This window comes from Podarcis bocagei (assembly GCF_964188305.1).
Source record: "Podarcis bocagei genome assembly, chromosome: 4".
NCBI classification, from domain to species: Eukaryota; Metazoa; Chordata; class Lepidosauria; order Squamata; family Lacertidae; genus Podarcis; species Podarcis bocagei.
In genome coordinates, this window is record NC_138128.1 from 26,345,198 (window position 1) to 26,366,539 (window position 21,342).

General features: G+C 44.1%; 1 protein-coding gene across 5 annotated transcripts in view; it reads right to left on the minus strand.

Moving 5' to 3' along the window:
* The window catches only part of GYG1 (glycogenin 1), a 34,420-nt gene extending 13,772 nt beyond the window's left edge, over positions 1-20,648 (minus strand). The window contains exons 1-5 of one of the 5 annotated variants that reach the window (XM_081190519.1): positions 20,517-20,648; positions 9,013-9,148; positions 5,049-5,223; positions 3,914-4,076; positions 3,465-3,518 (exon numbers count right to left, since the gene is read on the minus strand). In XM_081190519.1, coding sequence (XP_081046645.1) covers positions 3,465-3,518; positions 3,914-4,076; positions 5,049-5,223; positions 9,013-9,148; positions 20,517-20,523 — 535 coding nt within the window. In that variant the 5' untranslated portion in view covers positions 20,524-20,648. Of the gene's footprint in view, positions 1-3,464; positions 3,519-3,913; positions 4,077-5,048; positions 5,224-9,012; positions 9,149-13,379; positions 13,532-20,516 lie in introns of those variants that run through there. The other 4 variants (XM_081190516.1, XM_081190517.1, XM_081190518.1 and 1 more) reach the window with 4 other exon arrangements.
* Between the last annotated feature and the right edge of the window lie 694 nt (positions 20,649-21,342).

Below are 21,342 nucleotides of genomic sequence, written 5' to 3' on the forward strand. Positions count from 1 at the left end.
AGTCCACATTGGACTTTCGTTGGGGGTCCCCCATTCTTTTTAACTTTTGCAAATGTCAGGGTTGCCCTTCTACAATAATTCTGTTCACTACAGCAATTGTGAAGCCACCATCAGGCAAGCATGATGAACAACAAACCTCTCCCCACCTACTCTTTACAATGTGGAAGTTAGCAAGGATGGTCCTAGCAATTGCTTGGTGATCCTGGTCACCTCCCCATGTCCAAAGCTGGGAGGAAGGTTGCAGAACCAAGGCAGCTGGGGGCTGGAAACTGGCAGCTGATCTTCCCCGACAGCCTTTTCTGTTTGGTCACTGCTGCCTGAAGGTGCTCCAAACATCTTTGCTTGAGCTACTACTATGCTTCCTTCTCCATCAGCTCTTACAGTAGAGGCTGCCTAACGGCACTCGAGGCAACTTCAAGCTGGAACACAACCTGCCTGGAAAAGGCTGGAGTGTGCAAATGTTTGACTTGGCAACACAAATAGTAACTTTCCCCTCTTGTTTCCCATTATCTCCAGTCATTTCTCTACCCAAGTTCACTCTTAGAAGCAGTAATTACCTTTTGGTCCATCCAATCCTATAATAGATGTTTGAACCCTTGTGTTAAGTAGCATGGCTGAAGATATTTGTTTTAGAGTGGTCTGAATGGGAAATTTTCATCTCTACCACTCTTCTCTGCCAGGGATTGAATTGGTTCCAAAATAAATAAATAAATGACTGAAGCCTTTAGAAGCATTTTGAAGACCTGGAATATTATTTTAACCTTCTTACTATGTACACTGAGAGTTAGTGGGATTTAGTACGACAGTGGAGACCATGATTCATATCTCCACTCACCCAGGAAGCTGGTTGCGATTCCTTGGGCCCATCACCTTCCCACAGGCTAATCTACTAAACAGGTTTGTTGTAAAGATAAAAAAATAGGGAGTGGGGACAATGTTTGCTACCTTGAATCTCTTGGAGGAAAATGGGATATCATGCAATATGATGAGAAGGGAGATATAAACACATAACAGAAACTATTTTAACATTTTGTTTAAAAGCTTGGCTGATGTATTTATAATGGTGAAATATTATTCCCGCAACAGGATTCAACAAGTCAATCCCGGGTGATTTGTTAGATGTATTAGCCAGGGACGAGGGGGCAAGTATTCAAAAGGCAGGAGTGAACTTGAAACGCAACCTCCCCCTGCTCAAATAAGCTGTCTGAAGCTATATATAACATAGCTCTACCCCTCTGAGTTGTAGCTGCAGACAGCAGTGCTCAACTTCCATTGACAAGGCAGCTGCATCTTTCTCCTTATCTGTATCTTTGGAGATAAGGAAGGCATAAATCAGGCTTCCTCATCCTCGGCCCCCTAAGATGTTTTGAGACTACAATTCCCATCATGTCTGACCACTGGTCCTGCCAGCTAGGGATCATGGGAATTGTAGGCCAAAAACATCTGGAGGGCAGAGTTTGACGAAGCCTGGCATAAATGCCTTCCAGCCTTAATCCTGACAATTCACTGCAAAGAACTCCATGAGCAGGTACAGTGAGGGGAAAAAGGTATTTGATCCCCTGATAAATTTGCCTGTTTGCCTTTTGACGAAGAAATGACCAGTCCATAATTTTAATGGTAGGTTTATTGTAGCTGTGAGAGACAGAATAACAGGAAAACCCCCAGAAACCCAGAAGACAAAAGAGATTGATGTGCATTATAATGATTGAAATAAGTATTTGATCCCTTTGCAAAATATGACTTACTACTTGGTGGCAAAACCCTTGTTGGCAATTACAGAGGTCAGACATTTCTTGTGGGTAGCCACCAGCTTTGAACACATCTCAGGAGGTGATTTGTCTCACTCCTCTTTGCAGATCCTCTCCAAGTCAGTAAGATTTCGAGGCTGATGTGTAGCTACTCAAACCTTCAGCTCCCTCCACAGATTTTCGATGGAATGAAGGTCTGGAGTCTGGCTAGGCCACTCTAAGACCTTAATGTGCTTCTTCTTCAGCCACTCCTTTGTTGCCTTGGCCGTGTGTTTTGGGTCATTGTCATGCTGGAATACTCATCCTCGACCCATTTTCAATGCCCTGGCTGAGGGAAGGAGGTGCTCACCCAAGATTTGACGATACATGGTCCCATCCACCGTCCCTTCGATGTGGTGAAGGTGTCCTGTCATCTTAGCAGAAAAACAACCCCAAAGCATAACATGCCCCCCTCCATGTTTGACGGTGGAGACTGTGTTCTTGGGGTCGTAAGCAGCATTCCTCCTCCTCTAAACACGGCGAATTGAAGTTGATGCCAAAGATTTTGGTCTCATCTGACCACAACACTTTCACCCAGTTCTCTGGGTCATTCAGATGTGCATTGGCAAACTGCAGACATGTGCTGAATTGAGCAAAGGGACCTTGCGGGCTCTCAGTCTTTCACGGCACAGTTACCAACTGTTTTCATGGTGACTATGGTCCCAGCTGTCCTGAGATCGACAAGTTCCCCCCGTGTAGTTCTGGGCTGCTTCATCACTGTTCTCCTGATAATTGCAACTCCACGAGATGAGATCTTGCATGGAGCCCCAGACAGAGGGAGGTTGACAGTTATTTTGTGTTTCTTCCATCTGCGAATTATTGCACCAGCTGTTGTCACCTTCTCACCAAGCTGCTTGGCAATAGTCTTGTAGCCCAGTCCAGCCTTGTGCAGGTCTACAATCTTGTCCCTGACATCCTTGGACAGCTCTTTGGTCTTGTTCATGGTGGCTACTTTGGAATCTGCTGGATTGATTGCTTCTGTCGACAGGTGTCTTTTGTACAGGTACTGTAACGAGCTGGGATTACAGGTAAGACCTCTCGCTTACAGCAGGTGCTTCTAATCTCAGCTCGTTACATAGTGAAGATACCAAGTAGCCTGACATCTGGCTGGTTGATAGGGGATCAAATACTTATTTCACTCATTATAGTGCACATCAATCTCTGACTTTTGTCTTCTGGGTTTCTGGGGGTTTCCAGTTGTTATTCTGTCTCTCATAGCTACAATAAACCTACCATTAAAATTATAGACTGGTCATTTCTTCCTCAGAGGGCAAACGGGCAAATTTAGCAGGGGATCAAATACTTTCCCCCCTGAATGTATTCTGGGTGACTATAGAGGGTTTGAAAATGTGGTACCCCACTTCCTGCTATGGGTGCATTATGCAAAAGGCACTACGGCACTCCCAACTCTCTACATGCTAGTTTTGGAACTGGTTTTTCCACACTGTTCTGCGCTGGTCAAAAGAGGGTTCCCTTGATTATGCTATTCTCCCAGCAGATATATAATGGCACTTGCACAGCAAAGGAGCAACCAGTGAGATTTCCCTTCTACTTCTGTTTGCCAAAGCATCTGCAACACTTCCTATTTGACTATTGAGCGACTGACTTTTTATATGTTAAAGCCATCCAAAAGTAGCCATGCTTTAAAATATCAATTTTCCTGTTTTAATTATTTACTTGTTGGCTCACGCCATGACTTGGGTTCCATGTCCGGTAAGAAAGCTGGCAGAACTAGGAAATAAAGCAGCGTTGGTTTTACATGGAACAGAACCATAAGAACCACTATCAGATATATGAAAGCTCTTGGCAGTTAAAGGAAAAATCTGAAGCTTTGAAAGACTCTCTCCTTGTAGTTATTTCAATCAAATACAGACAGCCGATTTATCGACAGATTACCTACTTCCCTCTGACTGCACTTCAGTCAATTTAAGGAAATCTTATTAATGTTTCATATATCCATTGAACTAAAACCCCAATCTATAGAAAGCTTTCAAAAAGCACAGAGTCGTTCAAGCATTAAATATTTCCTACATAGTGGTTTTTTTTGAGTCACAGTACAACATTCACAAAGTATTTTTTTAAAGAAAGCTCTTCCCACAACTGCTCAGAACCAGTTAGGCACATACCATCAAAGCTGCCTTTCTCTGTTGCAAGTTGTAACAGCTGATTGAATGTTTCAATGGAAGGCCGATAGACAAAAACTCCTGAATTGAAACAGTCTGGCCAGCCTGGATCTGGCGCTGCTGAAAGCTCTTCTCTTTCAAAAAGTTCATCAATATTTGACAAAACCTAGTAGACAGGAAGAAAGTTTGGGGGTACAAATTTAGTATTCCGGTCGTGAATGCAATGATATAAGTCCCCTTTCTCAGAGTACTGCACTTGATACCTGGGCATGGTTTTTCCCTGGGGAAAAGTACCGTATTTTTCGCTCTATAGGATGCACCCAACCATAGGACACACCTTGTTTTAGAGGGAGAGAACAAGAGAAAAAAATCTCCCCCTCCCTGCTCAGCGCCCTTTTAGTGAAGCGGCAGGAGAAATGAAGACCCTTCCATTTCTCCTCCGACTTGGCTGAAGGGGCGCTGTGCAGCTCTCCCTCTCTGCTGAAGCCAGGAGAGTCTTGCTCTCCAGGCTTCAGCGAAAGCAACGCGAAGCCTCCGGAGCGCGGAGGGAGCGCTCCCTCTGTGCTTTGGAGGCTTCGCGTTGCTATCGCTGAAGCCAAGGAGCCTGCATTCGCTCCATAGGACGCACACACACTTCCCCTTAATTTTTGGAGGGGAAAACGTGCATCCTATAGAGCGAAAAATACGGTACATTTCACTCTACGCAGTCAAGCTCCAAGAACTTCTTCCTTGCAACTGCAGACATACCATGTTGCCCTTACTTGCCCAAGCTTTGCAATCGTGAGAAGAAACTGCTTTCTAGACAATGCAGACCCTTCTGGGATTCTGTGAGGTTGTCCCACAGCTTACATTAGGAATTTCTCATGCAACCTAGCTTCTGTTCTTAGGATGACATCACTGCCCATATACTGGCAGAGGAAGGAGATGTTGCTGGCACAAAAGAGCTGGGAGCATTCAATGCTGTGGGTTAAGTTTAGCTTCTCTTGCAGCATGCTGGCGAGCACACAGGTCTCAAGTCAAGCATGGCAAAACAGTTTGTTTTAATAATACGCACACGACTCAAGTTGCTGCATAAATATCCACCTAAAACTTTAAGAGATCCAGCAAACAAATGTGTTCTTAAACAAGTAGTACATACCATCGTGTCTGCATCCATGAAAACGCATTTTGAGTACTGTATTAGTTCCCAGCAATGGAGTTTTGTCAATGTAATACCAAGCTCGGGCCTTTTCAACAGTGCAAGATGGGCTGAGTCTCCGCTGTCCAAGACATCCACTGGCTTTACTTCATCAAAAACTTTTTCCAATACTTTCCTATTGAAACGAATGGTCATAATTCAGTGCTTGCTCTCAACCATATTAACTCCCACCTCTCCACAGATCTTTTGAGAAAGGAGATTGCTTCATTCCATTTCTGCACAAGAACACATCTTTAGGAATTTGCCTAGACATGTGGCAATTTTCTAAAGAGCACACCTTCAGGTAACGCTCTTGAAAGGCCGTGAATTGGTAGCATAGAAGGACTGTCAGCGTATATAGGACCTGCATAAACCCACAAAGACATATGGGTCTGAAAGATCTAGGAACACACTTGATAAGACAGCTGGCTATTTTAAGCTGCAGGAGCTGAGGAAGGAGCTTTTAGAGACTGTGCAAAGACTTCTGGGCAGCAGCTGAGATATTCATACAATATCCAATTTGGTTACAGAATACACTTTAAAGGGCTACCTTTGAAGGTGACCCGGAAACTACAACTAATCCAGAATGCAGCAGCCAGACTGGTGACTGGGAACGGCCGCCGAGACCATATAACACCGGTCTTGAAAGACCTACATTGGCTCCCAGTACGTTTCCGAGCACAATTCAAAGTGTTGGTGCTGACCTTTAAAGCCCTAAACGGCCTCGGTCCAGTATACCTGAAGGAGCGTCTCCACCTCCATCATTCTACCCGGACACTGAGGTCCAGCACCGAGGGCCTTCTGGCGGTTCCCTCACTGCGAGAAGCCAAGTTACAGGGGACCAGGCAGAGGGCCTTCTCGGTAGTGGCGCCCTCCCTGTGGAACGCCCTCCCACCAGATGTCAAAGAGAACAACAACTACCAGGCTTTTAGAAGACATCTGAAGGCAGCCCTGTTTAGGGAAGCTTTTAATGTTTGATGTATCATAGTATTTTAATATTCCTTTGGAAGCCGCCCAGAGTGGCTGGGGAAACCCAGCCAGATGGGCGGGGTATAAATAATAAATTATTATTATTATTATTATCAGCACTGTTGGAACACCAATAAAATTTAAAAAATGAAGCTCCTACAATATTTTGATTCTGCGCTATTATGTTGTAGCAACGACTGTTTCATTTGGACACTGGACCTTGCTGCAGTGCACTTACGATTTGTGTAATTCCTTCAGTTCCCTCTAAATCCATATGACATTTTAGAGAGGGACTTCTAAAGATTAGGTTTTATGGAAATGCTTATGTAACACTTTTTTATTATGTATGCATAGTAAACACACCATTTACATTGCATGTAAAAAGCAGCTACTAAAACATGATACATAAATATATTTGAGTGATCAACTGCTGCATGCACAAAAGGGTTAAATGCAGAAGCAACTATGCCGTTAATAAACAGGAAAGCATTCTACAACTCTACATTTGAAGAGTATTGAGACAATATCTGAACATTTGTATTTCTACTGTGCAGAGTCAACTTTGGGTAAGACAGGGGAACTCTTCGCCAAAAACTGTAATTGAAGACCAATCAAGACAAGGCCTGGTTTTGTAGTTCTTTGATGTCAGAAGCTTAAATTGCTTCTTCAAATTCAGAGCTTATAAAAAAACCATAATACTGCAAGCAGTAGAATATTGGGGATGTTTCTCACGTTATCTTCTGCTGTTCTATTCCTCACTACAAAAGTAAAAAAAAAAAAATCCTTCCAGTAGCACCTTAGGGACCAACTAAGTTTGTTATTGGTATACCAATAACAAACTTAGTTGGTCCCTAAAGTGCTACTGGAAGGAAATTTTTTTACGGCTACCTACCTGTAACTACAAAAGTAGTTTCAGAATCCTCAGACCACAGAGAAGATGATTATTGTAGCAATCCCTCCCCACGCTAGTATTACCCCAGCTTCTAGGAGGAATGGTGCTGGTGTGTGGAGGAGCTGCAGTGTGGGATGTCATCACTGGGATAGTGTACAGGTTGTAACTTGCACTGTGGGAGAGGAGGGAGACAAGCCAGGCAGCCAGCTAAACCAGCCCCCACTTGTTAACTTCATCACTGCCACCAAGTGGATATTATTTTTCTTTGTCTCTACCAAAAAGCCCTTTAACCAGCCCAACCAACTCCCAATACCAGGTAGAGCGACATGGCACTTAAGGCATGGGTCAATTGCACAGATCAATTCCCACCCCCAACAAAACAGAATCATAGAATTATAGAGTTGGAAAGGACTGTGAGGATCCTGCAATGCAGGGATCTTTTGCCCAAATATGTTGTAAAGTTTTGTAAAGCAAAATGTCTGAATGGCTTGAGGAAATTATTTTAGAAAAAAAGTAATTTTACAGTCTGAATTAAAAATAGATGTTCTAGATCTTTTCCTTAACCAAGACAATACTTATCAAATTGCATCCCTAAGGTCAGCTGCTAACTCCCATGATGGGCCTCTTTTGATTCCCTTTGCTGCAGTGTCCAACAACTTTCAATAGTTCCAATCTTTTTGCAGCTTTTCAAACTTCTGTCTCCACCACTCTTTTCCTCTGCAGCTTCTGCAGCAGTAACTAAGTCCATCCCAAGTGAATGGTAGACCAAATTTCTAAACCATTTACAAACTCTAGAAAAAGAAATGCTCTTGTATGATGTTTCATGCACTTGACACCACATTTTAACCAAGGAACTACAACTCCTATGACATGCAATTTTGGTGCACCAGTTCAGGCCACAGATAGTGGAAATAATTCACATGTAGGTAAAGCAATCCAGTTGTGACAACTGCTGTGCTGTCAAGTTTCTTTCATGTTTAGAAGTCGGAGTAGTTTTCACAGGAAGAGGATGTAGTTCAGTTAATCAAATCATTCCTTTTAACTAGATTTTCCATATAAAATCCCAATTCTGCCCCCAAGAGATCAAATAGTTCATTAGTTATCTACTTTCTGTTCCAACCTGTACCTGGAGATCCAATAATTGCATAGGTCTTTGTATTACAGTATTTCCAACATCCGTGGGCAGATTGACTAGATCTTGTGAAGCAGACATCTGTACATGCATTATTTCTTTTGGACTATATGATCAGAAGCACACTGGTCCTCCAGATGTGAGGGAAAACTAGTGCCAACACCAGGCTACAAATTCGCTTGATTAGAATAAATTTCTAGGCAGTCCTCCCACTATACAGCGGCTGCCTTATACCAGAATGAAGAAACAGGGTGCTCTGTTATTGGTGGTGGCAACAACTTTGGAAGGAAATGCCTAGGAGAAACAAGCCATGAAGACTGGCATTATTGTTTAACTGCTGGTGGAGGGGGGAGTAAACTATCTCAGCACAGCTTCAGTTTTTTGACTTGAATGGGAATTTCTCTTCCAATTAGAATTAATAGGGATTTTACTGGGGAGGGAGAAATAAGTCACAGTTGTTTTGTTTCCTTTCACTAAAAAAATTTGTAAAGGATATGCCACTGTGTTAACAGATATTTCCATTTGTCTAGCTAAAATAAAATCAGCCCAAAAAATGCTCCTAAAGAGAGTTCACCTAGTTCAGTTTCCCTCTACAGTAGAACCTCTACTTACGTTCCGCTCTACTTATGCCAGTTCCAAGTTGCAACTGCGGCAAACCCGGAAGTAAACACTGGGTTTGCTGTGATTTGTGCACACGCAGAAGTGGCTGCCACTGCCTGCACATGCGCAGAAGCAGCCGTCTGCACATGCGCAGAAGTCCGCCGTCTGCACCTGCGCACAACAGCACTTCTGCAACCCATTTCACCATAAGGAGGGGCCTCCGGAACAGATTGTGGTTTTGAGTAGAGGTTCCACTGTACTAGGCAGAGACTGACCCCAGCTTCTTATTTTAGTGGCATGACTAGTCAAGTATTGTATGTTATACACCTTACCTCATGGGATCCGAGACATGGGGAGTGATCAGTACCGTCAGCTTCTTTGTTGTTCTGTGGTTTCGCAGTGAGGACCCCAGTACAAGTGCTCCTTTCACATATGAATCGTTTGTGGCAAGTGTCACAAAAGACTGGTCTTAAGGAGAGAAAAAAGACACATTAAGTCACATTAGTAGCAAGTACTGGAGGAGTTAGGGTTCATTATATGTTCTTGAGTTCAGCACAAAGGATCTCATTCTCAGACTAACTGAAACCTCCAAATCTCAGGAGCAGCATGTCTCTAAATAATGGTTTCTGGAAGACAACAGGGAGGGCTGGTGCCTTCATCCTCCTGCATCAGCCTGGCCAAGTGGGAACAGAATATGGGACAGACCCTTGCCTGCTCCAGCAAGGCTTTTAAGTTAACTTTATTTCACATGCATAATGCAAGACGCTTTCATTCCATTAATTTATATACTAATGTTCAGCTTGGACATTTAGGATATGGGAGTTCATGGGACGTATCCTATACAGTGAGTGGAAGTTAACCCCAGTTTGCCAAAAATATTCCTTTTGTGTGCTTTATATTTGAATTCTTTTGCAACAAAGATGACACAATTTAACTAGATCCTCCACAGACTTCTAGCAGCTCAGTTTGCAGACTTGTAACTTACAGAGTTCTAGTTGTTACCAGCCTTTGCCAAATGCACCTGATGTTTTCATTTATACCATTTGACCACAAATTAGAAAACACGTATTAATCTCTGGAGTCGGGTGGAATATGTAGACTAATATTCCTACTTACTAAAGGATGAATTCTAACACTTGAGCATAGCATGATCTTAGTAACTTCGTCCCAGTAATAAATCACTGTTCTCTACAGTCTCAGTTGGGCAATAGCTGACATTCCATCTTTTTAGCAGCTTTAGCTATTCATCCTTACTCAGTGTTTAATTGCTGTTACAATCTGCACAGTGTGGTGCCAAAGTTTTAAATATTTACATCTTACTCAGAGTACGTTTAAGGTTCTGGCTGTGGAAGCTGGAACGCTTTGCCTATTAAGCGGGTCCAAATTTCAATTTTTAAACTACTACTGCTACTAGCCATACTGCTTAGAGTTCTCTGTATACCAGCTGAACAACCTATCTTCACCACCTTTACTGTAACAATTTGGGCTGTTGGCAAGTTAAACTAATGGAATATGCAAAAATGGCAAAAATGGCAATTAAATTAAGAAGAAGAGACGATAATGAATTTAAGGAAGAATGGAAAAACTATTGCATATATACAGAAGCAATGTACACAGGTTAATACATTAGCAGGGTTTTAAGATTACTTGTAATTTTATTATGAATGGATAATCAGTGATTTAAATATGATACAAACTTAATTATGGACACAAAGTATCTTGATAAATAATAGAACCAAGGAAGGGATTAGAAGGAAGTCAATTTGTTTTTTGGGGAAAGCCAATAAAATGTTATTAAAAAAAATAAAAATTTGGGCTGCTATAGGACCAGGCTATAAAATAGAGCCTTGAACTGAGGAGCAAATCAGTTTGCATACCAGTATGTTAATAGATACACACCCACTCTTTAAGCTGCTGGGTTGTATCTTGTGCTGTGCATGCACAAGTGGAATGGACAATAGCTCACCCTGTAGCCCTCGATGCACCCCCCCAAAATGTGTTTGAGGGCCCCCCAGCCTCAGCAACAGATTTTGGGGGCACATGGGGGCCTGCACAGGGGTGGAGAAGAATTACAAAGTCCCAGTGGCTGAAATGACGTCTGCTTGTGCAACACTGGGTTTCAATGCATAGCAATGTTTTGAATTGAAAACTTTGCAGCTTGTTCCAAACCAGCTTAATTCTGTCTGCAAAAGGGGAACCCTTAAGTCTGCATGATTACTAGGAAACCTGTGCAGCAATTCAGATTGTGTAAGTCACACCAGAATAGCTAACGGAAGACAAACTCTGAGCTGTACTAATTTTCTTGAACGCATGGTACTTCCTGCTTAAGTAAGGGAGAGCAGTGCAACTCCCTTTATGTATAATAAAGGCATATATAATATTCCATTTAGCTGGATGCAGGCAGACTGATGCAGTCTGGAGGTATTTCAGAGTCTAAAGATCTATAGCTGTGACTTGAGTATTTAAAGCTTTAGAAGCTCTTGCCCATATCAAGTTCTCTGGTTTGCAAATGTGCCCAAAAGGTTGACAATCTAGACCCATTCCAGTCTGGGTTCAGGCCCAGATTTGGAACTGAATCAGACCTAATGGCTGTCTTTATTCTGAGAGGATGGGATGGAGGCAAAGGGTTGCAATGGTTTTGTACCAAGCTGGGAGGTAAATTCCAGAGAATAGCATTGGGTGGCTGTTGCTCTGCCAAGTGCCAATCATGCTGTGGGGAGCCACATGACACTATTTTGTACTCAATGCTTTTCAACACCTATTTGAAACCACCAAGAGGAGCCATTGGGCAATTTGGAACACTAGGTCATCAGTTCACTGATAACACCCAGCTCTACAAAATCTGAACCAGGTGTAGCCATGGACCATGGTATGGATGCTGCGAGGGACTGGATGAGGGCCAACAAACTGACGCTGAATCCTGGTAAAGTGAGTGGGCTCCATGGGAGAATGGCTTTGAGTCTAGGAACTGAGAAGTATACTTGATCCAGACAGGGTTGTCCTCCCTCTGAAGCAAAATGTGCAAATATGTTTTTGCTGCTAGAATTAAGCTAGTTTCCTTTCAGAAAAACGAAAAACAAACAACCCTTAAGACTAGTCAGGCCCAAATTATAAATAGATACAATGTCCCAGCTGAAGCTTCCCACCATGAATAGAAATGTTAGATTTAGGTAAGAAATCTGACATGTATGAACGTATAATTTTGCTATTGAGCTAAGAGCATTAAGACACAATCTCTCACGCTTCAAGTTGCATCAGCTTCAGTGAAGGCGGTTCATACTTTGGTAATCAGCCATAGGCGGCATGAATTTCCCAGACCTAGGAATGCTACATGAAGTCAAATCCTTCAAGGAAACATAAGCTGAGAATTTTCAATCTAAGCCTAATAGGCTGTATAATGGAGGGCTAATTATGGTTATTAATTACATAATCTTGAATTACAAGTTTTTATAATCAATGTTGTTGCCTCAAATATTTGGCTAGGCTAAAGTTAAATTGTTAATGCTATGGTGAAGATAATTACTTTTACCAGTTATGTTTCATATGCATCTAAAAGAGCTATTCTGTGCAGTGCTATGCCTGGAGGCTCAAGTTTAGCCACCTGGAGATTGAGCTATGGTACACTCAATACTAGCACTGGAGTGATTTATTATTATTATTATTATTATTATTATTATTACAAACATGTTTTTAGTTTTATTTCAAAAACATATATACCACCTATAAACCAAGGAATAGAGTGCTGCAGATGATACATGCAACTTTGGCAATGTTTTAAGTGCATGTAGTAGCATCTGGAGTGGAGGTAGGATGCTTAAACACAGAAATGATAGTTCTTCGTAACTGGTACTGTTTCTCTTGGTGATGCAATTCTTGTCCTTTCAGCTTTAAGACCTAACCAGAATTTTGTGGCATTACAGCAGAGATGGAGAGCCTGTGGTCCTCCAGATGTTACTAGACTCAAACTCCCATTCCAATCCCTGACCATTGGCCATGCTGGAAAAGGCCGGTGGGAGTTGGAGTCCAAGAACCTCTGAAGGACAACAGGTTCCCCAGTCCTACCCCAGGCACTCATGACTGGCCTACTGCCACTGCTAACAGTCCCCCCTGTCCTTGAGCGTGAGCTCAATTTGCAAGTTGCCCATATTTATCCTGGCTGCTAGAAAAATCAAGTAACGCTACATCCATGGTTGTTAAGTTCATGCAAGGCTCAGTGTCATCTGGCCTCAAAAACCCATGTTAAGGAAGAAAACAGCTTTAACCCGTATGCCAGTTATCAACCAGCTACTGCCCTTACTTCAACTTTCTCAGTTGGAAAATAATTAAATGCTGTGGCTACCAAGTGTCTGTAAGCACACCTGGATAATGTTCTTGAGCTACTGCGAATCTGAGTTCAAGTTCAGCACATACATCATTTGTGGTTTTGATTACAGTGGTACCTCTGGATGCGAATGGGATCCGTTCCGGAGCCCCGTTCACATCCAGAAGCGAAACCACCCATGTCCACGCATCTGCGCGTTCCGCCGCTCCTGCGCATGACGTCATTTTGACTGTCTGTGCATGCGCGAGCAGCGAAACCCGGAAGTAACGTGCTCCGTTACTTCCGGGTCGTCACAGTGTGCAACCCGAAAATACTTATCCCGAAGCTACTTCAACCCGAGGTATGACTGTACTGAATTCTTCTTAAGTGCAATTGTACCCTCACTCCTTCTGTGAAGAGTTTTCTGTAGCCTTTGATACTGTTGTTTGGAAGGCATTGACAATGTAACTACTTCGAGTAGCTCTGCTTGTTCCTGAGATGTCATGAGTAAGGTAGCTGCTCATCACAATCCTAGGACCGTCACACAAAGTTAATCAAGTCTTCTCTCTTCTTTGCTATTTGGGAGGGGGCTTCTAAGCAAAACATACACAAAGGTGATGGGCTGGATAGCCAAGCCAAACCATGGCTTAGCTCCAGCTACTGAAGCAGCAGTGCCAGGGGAGCAGTGAAGTGGATGTAATCTTCTTTCTGGGTACCAGCACACTGGCTCATTCATGGTAATTCATTGTTTAGCTTACCATGATGTTCAAAAACACACCAGGATCTTTGGTCACAATGGCAGACAGTTGAAGGCCAGCCAACCAAAGCTCATGATGGCTCTATGATAAGAAGAGGAAACACTGGGACACCCAGTGATGCACTTCATGATCCCCTCATCACCAGGCTTGCAAGAATGCTCCTGGATGTATTGCTGTGCCTGGAATTCTAAGCTGCATCAATAGGTAGGATCACCTGTCAGTAATTCTGGGCATGGCAAAGATGCACCTGAAGCAGGCAGGTTAGATGGGGCGGGGGAGGCAACAGCAGAACAGAAGCAGAAGCTGCTCTCCTGTTTTGTCCAAGTTGGAGAACTCATGTTTAATTAGGGTTTTAATGGGGCTTCACTATTCTACACCAGTATATTTAAGCCAGAACAGGTATGTTAAAAAATGCTCACTTGCCTTGGGTTGCAAAATGGGCAAACCTACCATTTTCATCTTGCAGCTGCAGGCAAGTACCTTCAGAAATGAACTATCAAATCAAGGACTATTGGGAAACATTGGTCCCAGAACAGACCTTATAGGGTGGCATTGCTTCGTAGATGTAGAATGCATGCATGTCTAAAGCCAAGCCGCTGTGGGAAAAGTAGACTAAAAAAATGTCCATGGTGTGACCATTTGACATAACACGCTTGAACAGGCCACACAGGATGCTCAGCTTTTAATGCATCCTTCCTTCAAGTAACCACACCTTGCTTGCATACATATTAGCTGCTTTCCAAGCAATGATGCACCTTTAATCTAGAATGTGAAATGTCAAGTGCGTGTGCATGTCTTTTGCCATCAACACATGTAACACAAACCTCAGGCTTACCAAACTATGGGGTAATTTCGAAACTTGCTACACAACAGAAAAGAAGTTACAAACACCTGATGGGGGGCATATATAATATGGCCCTGTTTCGTTACATTGCATTCTGAACTGCAGCCATTATTTCCTCTAGAGCGCCTCTGACCAGGTATAGAACAAAGAGATTGCGAACCATGTTATTTGTTAGCGTTATTCCACATTCAACCATCTGTATTCTTTCGGGAAACTAAACTGAGGTGTTTCTGCTGGGGCTATGCTTCCCAGAAATACATGTGAGTAACATGAAGAGACAAGATTCAAAGGTGTGTCTCTACCAGTCCAAGATGAATATGCTTAAGGGCAGGAAACAATACTGTCAAAAACATATCAAGCAGTGCTTATAATTCCTGACTCTTAACATGCCTAAAGCTTGAGTTTTGGAACTGAATAAATCTTGCTGTACATCTGTAAGGTGGTTGCATGTGTCAATTAAAACTATACCTGTGTCATGGCAGGAATGCGTTTTCCCATAAAATGCTATTAGAAAAATGCTTCTGTATAGATATCTGGTAAGGTTTATGCTTCAGTAGGCTGTTGACCATTCATATTATTACACATGTATAAAAACAAAATCCCCATTGATTCCAAAGTCTTCAGACAGGCTATATTATGAAGGGCTACATATAACTACCAGACTATTATGGCAAGAAAAGCCTCACACCTCAGGTTCATATGATAAATTCAAATGGAGTAGTCGATCAAGACTACAGCTGCTGAATGAGAATAGCTGGGATCTGAATTGACAGTGACTAATCAGAAAATGTCTTGAGGTCACGGTGGGCAGCTCAATCAAAACAACTTTCTGTGCAGCAATGTGGAAAAAGAAATTCCATGCTAGAGATTATTTCCAGTCCCTTTCCTAAAAGGAATTGAGACTGTTGTAATGCTTTGCATGTGCATCTGCGGCATAGTCACATTTGGATTATTCAGTGCATTTCCAATAGCTCCATCTCAGTAAAAAAAAAAAGGGGGGGTAACCTTAGAACTGGAAGGTTTACAAAAAGCCATCTAGATGAACAGAGGGTCAGAAATAACTCCATAATGAAATGCAAAAGATTTAGGAATTCTTAGGGTGTGTTGTTGTTGTTGTTGTTGTTTTAAAGTGACCAAGGAGAACTACTAGATATAATAATAATAATAATAATAATAATAATAATAATAATAATAATTTATTATTTGTACCCCGCCCATCTGGCTGGGTTTCCCCAGCCACTCTGGGCGGCTTCCACATAAACCAAAAAACACTAAAATATCATACATTAAAAGCTTCCCTGAATAGGGCCGCCTTAAGATGTTTTCTGAATGTCAGGTAGTTGTCCATCACCTTGACATCCGATGGGAGGGCATTCCACAGGGCGGGCGCCACCACCGAAAAGGCCCTCTGCCTGGTTCCCTGTAGCTTCGCTTCTCGCAATGAGGGAACCGCCAGAAGGCCCTCGGCGCTGGACCTCAGTGTCCGGGCAGAACGATGGGGGTGGAGACGCTCCTTCAGGTATACTGGGCCGAAGCCGTTTAGGGCTTTAAAGGTCAACACCAACACTTTGAATTGTGCTCGGAAACGTACTGGGAGCCAATGTAGGTCTTTCAAGACCGGTGTTATGTGGTCTCGGCGGCCGCCCCCAGTCACCAGTCTAGCTGCCGCATTCTGGATTAGTTGTAGTTTCCGAGTCACCTTCAAAGGTAGCCCCACGTAGAGCGCATTGCAGTAGTCCAAGCGGGAGATAACTAGAGCATGCACCACTCTGGCCAGACAGTCAGCGGGCAGGTAGGGTCTCAGCCTGCGTACCAGGTGGAGTTGGTAGACAGCTGCCCTGGATACAGAATTGACCTGTGCCTCCATGGACAGCTGTGAGTCCAAAATGACTCCCAGGCTACGCACCTGGTCCTTCAGGGGCACAGTTACCCCATTCAGGACCAGGGAGTCCTCCACACCAGCCCGCCCCCTGTCCCCCAAAAACAGTACTTCTGTCTTGTCAGGATTCAACCTCAATCCATTAGCCGCCATCCATCCTCCAACCGCCTCCAGGCACTCACACAGGACCTTCACCGCCTTCACTGGTTCTGATTTGAAAGAAAGGTAGAGCTGGGTATCATCTGCATATTGATGGACACCCAGTCCAAACCCCCTGATGATCTCTCCCAGCGGCTTCATATAGATGTTAAAAAGCATGGGGGAGAGGACGGAACCCTGAGGCACCCCACAAGTGAGGGCCCAAGGGTCTGAACACTCATCCCCCACCACCACTTTCTGAACACGGCCCAGGAGAAAGGAGCGAAACCACTGTATAACAGTGCTTACATAATTGTATGGAAAAAGTAGCTGTCAAAAGTACTGGCACTCAAGGTCACTTAGCCAACACAGACTGCAGTAGGTTTAACAGAGGCAAAAGGAAGTACTGATATAGCTTAGGGATGAGGAACCTGTGGTCCTCCAGATGTTGTTGGGACTCCAAGCTAATCAGCCCTAGCCAACATGGTTGAAGGTCATGGATGAAGGAGATGTGGTCCTACAATACCTGGAGACCAACAACTTCTCCATCTCTGATTTATGGATTTGCTACCAAAACATATGGTAATGGTCAATAACGTAGATGGCTTTAACAAGGAGTGAGATAAATTCAGGAGAGGATGACAGTTTAATGACTAAAAGGGACACCCTTATTCAGCAGCTGTATACTACTGAATTCCAGCTGCTGGAAGACAGTGGTACAAAAATGCTGTTGTTTTCATGCCCTTCTTCTCAGCTTCTAGAAGGCATCAAGCTCAGTATTATGGAAAGCAGGATGCTGTATCCTTGACAGTCTTATATTTCTGAATTGGGCATCCCTACCAAACCCTGTCAGACTCCTTATAAATTACTTGAAGGAACCATTGTCCAACAGCTTCTTCAAATTACAGAGCTCTAAAGCAGCTTTGCTGCCAGTTCTGTCCTTTCCAACCCAGCTAGATTTTCTCTAAGAAGAAAACTTGCTAGAAGCACCATCTTCCTATCTGAAGAGATATGGTTTCAACTGATTGCTGAAAGGCAGCCCTGTATAGAGAAGCTTAAGGTTTTTATATATGCTGGAAGCCACCCAGATTGACTGGGGCAACCCAGTCAGTTGGGTGGGATACAAATAATATATTATTAATTATTATTATTAATTATTATTACTATAATTATTAACAAGCTCATCAATACATACATATAAGAAAACATGGAATAGAATACTCCTCCATGAAATTCAAGGTTCATGGCATCATATATAAGCTACTTTCAATTATAACTCTTATTAGGGTAGTGAGCTTAAAAAAAGAAAGCGATTTTCCATAAATGGCAACAAGTTTGAGGAAGATGGGTAGAAGCAGAAAGGCCATATTTAGGGTCATGTTTTGCTTATAAAAGGAAAGGTAGCTTTGTTTTGCGCATAAGAACTGGGCAATACATTTATTAGGACCAACCAAAATGTCACCAGTGACAAAATTGCAGTAAGCTTTTGAGTTCAAGTTCTCTTTACTAGGTTACACAAAGCAAGTCATTGGGGAGACCAGGAAAAAAAAGTACAAAGATCCAGGCTAAAAGAATGCTGCAGTCTTGAGGTCTGTCTGCATATTCACTTTCAAGACAGAGGACATTGCAGACTGAGTAAGTCACTCCCAGGTGTTAGGATTTCAACCTAGCCCATGGGCGGATTTACATTTGACAGGATGCTGTGGTCCCAAGACACACAGAGGAAATGCACACACATTTCACTTTTCCAAGGGAATCTGGATTTTGTCAGATTTAGTAGACCTCATCCAAGCTCTGAAAAGCACAAAGAGCTGAAATAGGAAACCACATCAGTGATTCCTGTCTTAAACACTTACCAATATCAGTTGCTTTCCCCATTTTAAGAACTGACCTGTAAGTGGTGCAAACCTCTACAATCAGTATATTCAGATAAAACTGCATTATCTGCTCATCTATCACAACAATTTTCATGTGAAGTGACAGAAGTGATTCCTCTTCCCTCTCAATGTCATCTGGGGTGGAGCAGTGGCGGCGGCAGCAGCAATAGTTTTATAAGAACCATGGCTGTGAAGTCTCAAAACCAGGTGCCCATGGCAGAATGAACCTACATGTGACCCTTCAGCAGCTAAACTTTAGTGCGTGCACACATATCTACACAAGAAGGTATTCCATTGTGTTTCTCCTCTGGAGGAGGAATTAGCTCTGCCATCCCTGAGGCAACCACAGGTAGCATAGAAGGGATGGTTTGCGGTTGAATGCTAGCCGAGTCCAGGAAATAAAATAATCCAAAATCATGCTGGAATTGGATTAGCATCAGTGGTTGCCATAGAGGACATGTGGAATTAGTATTCTGTATAAAATGGACCTATAATTTATATGCTTTCTGAAAATATATATGCTACATTTTATATTCGGAGGGAGTGTATGTAATTGCATATTGGTATACAATCAAAGTAAATGGGGTGGGAAGAGGCAACTGTCTTTTTCACAAGGGCCCACAATGGAAGTACCCTGGTTAGCATCTGCCTATAGTTGTCTGGAGGTGGTTATTGCATGTAGGAAGAGATCACATCGACCTAATATTTACCTGCAGCTGCAGGTTCCTACTCCACTCATGTTGGGCTCCACTGCCATGCGCAAGGGGCCAACTTTTCTAATATTCAGATAAATTAAGCTGCTCAGCGTGTTCCAAGTCATTATCAATTGGGGGGGGGGGGCTTAAAAAAACCCCAAACAGGCCACAGATTGAAAGATACAGGAACAGTTGCAACACAGGTTTTAAGGACAGGGAGTTACAAGAGCCATTGATTGCATTCGCTAGTATCCAGTACAGTGGTACTTAATTCGTTCCAGAGGTCCGTACTTAACCTGAAACTGTTCTTAACCTGAAGCACCACTTTAGCTAATGGGACCTCCTCCTGCTGCCGCGCCGCCGGAGCCCGATTTCTGTTCTCATCCTGAAGCAAAGTTCTTAACCTGAAGCACTGTTTCTGGGTTATCGGAGTCTGTAACCTGAAGCGTATGTAACCCAAGGTACCACTGTAGTAGATCCCTCTGTTTTAAAAGTGCAGCAAGCTTTCGGGTTACACAAAAGCTTCCGGGTTACACAAGTGAAGAAGCTTTCAACTCGCTAGCACCTGATCCAGACAGACATCTGACCCGTTTGGGGATCATTCTGGCTAGTTAACAGCATCAGTTGCAACCCGAGACAGATACCAATAGGTTTCAACAGTAAGCAGGACAAGAGAAAGTAATGTTAGGCAGCAGGCCCTCTCTGTGGTGAAGGAAATCTGTGTGTATGTTGTTGTTGGGGGGGGGGATGCAAACAAGGAGGTTCTCCCCCCCCCCCTTGGAATGAGCAAGAAACGGACGAGGGAAGCCAGTATCACCTGCTAATTAGAGCGGGGGGTGGGGGTGGAGAGATGATTAAGAGGAATCAATTTTCCACATGGTGACCTTTACCATTCAGAGCCCACCAGCCACTGCAGGGGCGAGAGGGGGGAGGGCGTCCAGAACAAGGGAGGGCAAAGCGTCCGCAGGCATTCGAGCCCCCCTACCTCACGCGCCAGCCCCGTTCAGGAGCCAGCCTAAAAATAGGAGCCGCCATGACCAAAAGGGAGCAGCTGGGGTCTCCCCGGACAGTGCGAGCGCGCGCGCGCTGACTGGGCCGCCAAGCGCCGCTTGCGCTTCCCAGTGAAGGAGCCCTCCCGGCTCGGGCAGCGCGCACAACGCGGAAGAGGCTGGCGCTGCTCGTCAGGCACCCTGGGCTGGAAGGGAACGCCTGGCCCGAGGCGACGGGGCGCGGAAAGCCCCCGGGCAGGAAGCCCAGGCAGCCGCGAGAGCCTCCCCCCGGGGCTGACGGCGCGCAAGCAGGAGAAAGGAAGCGCCTCGAGCCCGTTCCAGGGCAAGAGCCTTACCTGCCATGGCGCTCCAGTCCAGAGACCCGCTGCGCAGATACGGCTGCTACAACTACCTTCGCTCTCTGTCGCCAGCCCCACGCCTTATATACGGGCAGGCGGGGCCCGGCAGGAGAGGCGGGGCTTCAAGGGATGACCAAAACGGGAACGGCCACAGAGGGGCGGGGGCAGGAGGAAGGAGCGTGCGTGCGTGACGTGGACGGAATGGTCCTCGGAAGCGCGCAACCTTCAAAATCTGACGGGCGCGCTCCTGTCTCTCGCGGAGGAAGCCGGGCAGATGTTCGTCAGGTGAAGCGTCTCCTCGCTCAGGCAGAACTGTAGCGCGAGAAGCTCTTCGCCAGACTAGCGTCAGCCTATTTTATTTTATTTTATTTTTTGGAGTACCCTGCTAAAGACAAACGCTTGAGGCACAGCCGTAGCTACGGGGGTGGGGGCTAGCCAGATTTTTTTTGGCCCCGGGTGAAGCTTATACAAGCGTTTCATCTTCCTCTCTCACAATAGTAGAGGATTATTGGACCAACGACTTCCCATTCAGGACAATGGCTTCTGTTATTACATTGCTGATTAGATATGGGAAACCAGCCACATATTCAGGGATTTGGCCTCAATTCCACCCCCACCCCCCATTATTATGGGCTGGTAGCCCAGACTGGGCCTACTGACTATTCTGGACTTTGTGAAATGCACCGATTCTCCCAGGGTTGTGTGGAACAAGAGCAAGGAAGTTTCAGATCTTTGCTCAGCCATGAAGCTCACTGAGTAACCTACCCTACCGCATAAGGTTGTTATAAAAGGGCAGAAAGAATAACGCATGCCACCTTGGCGG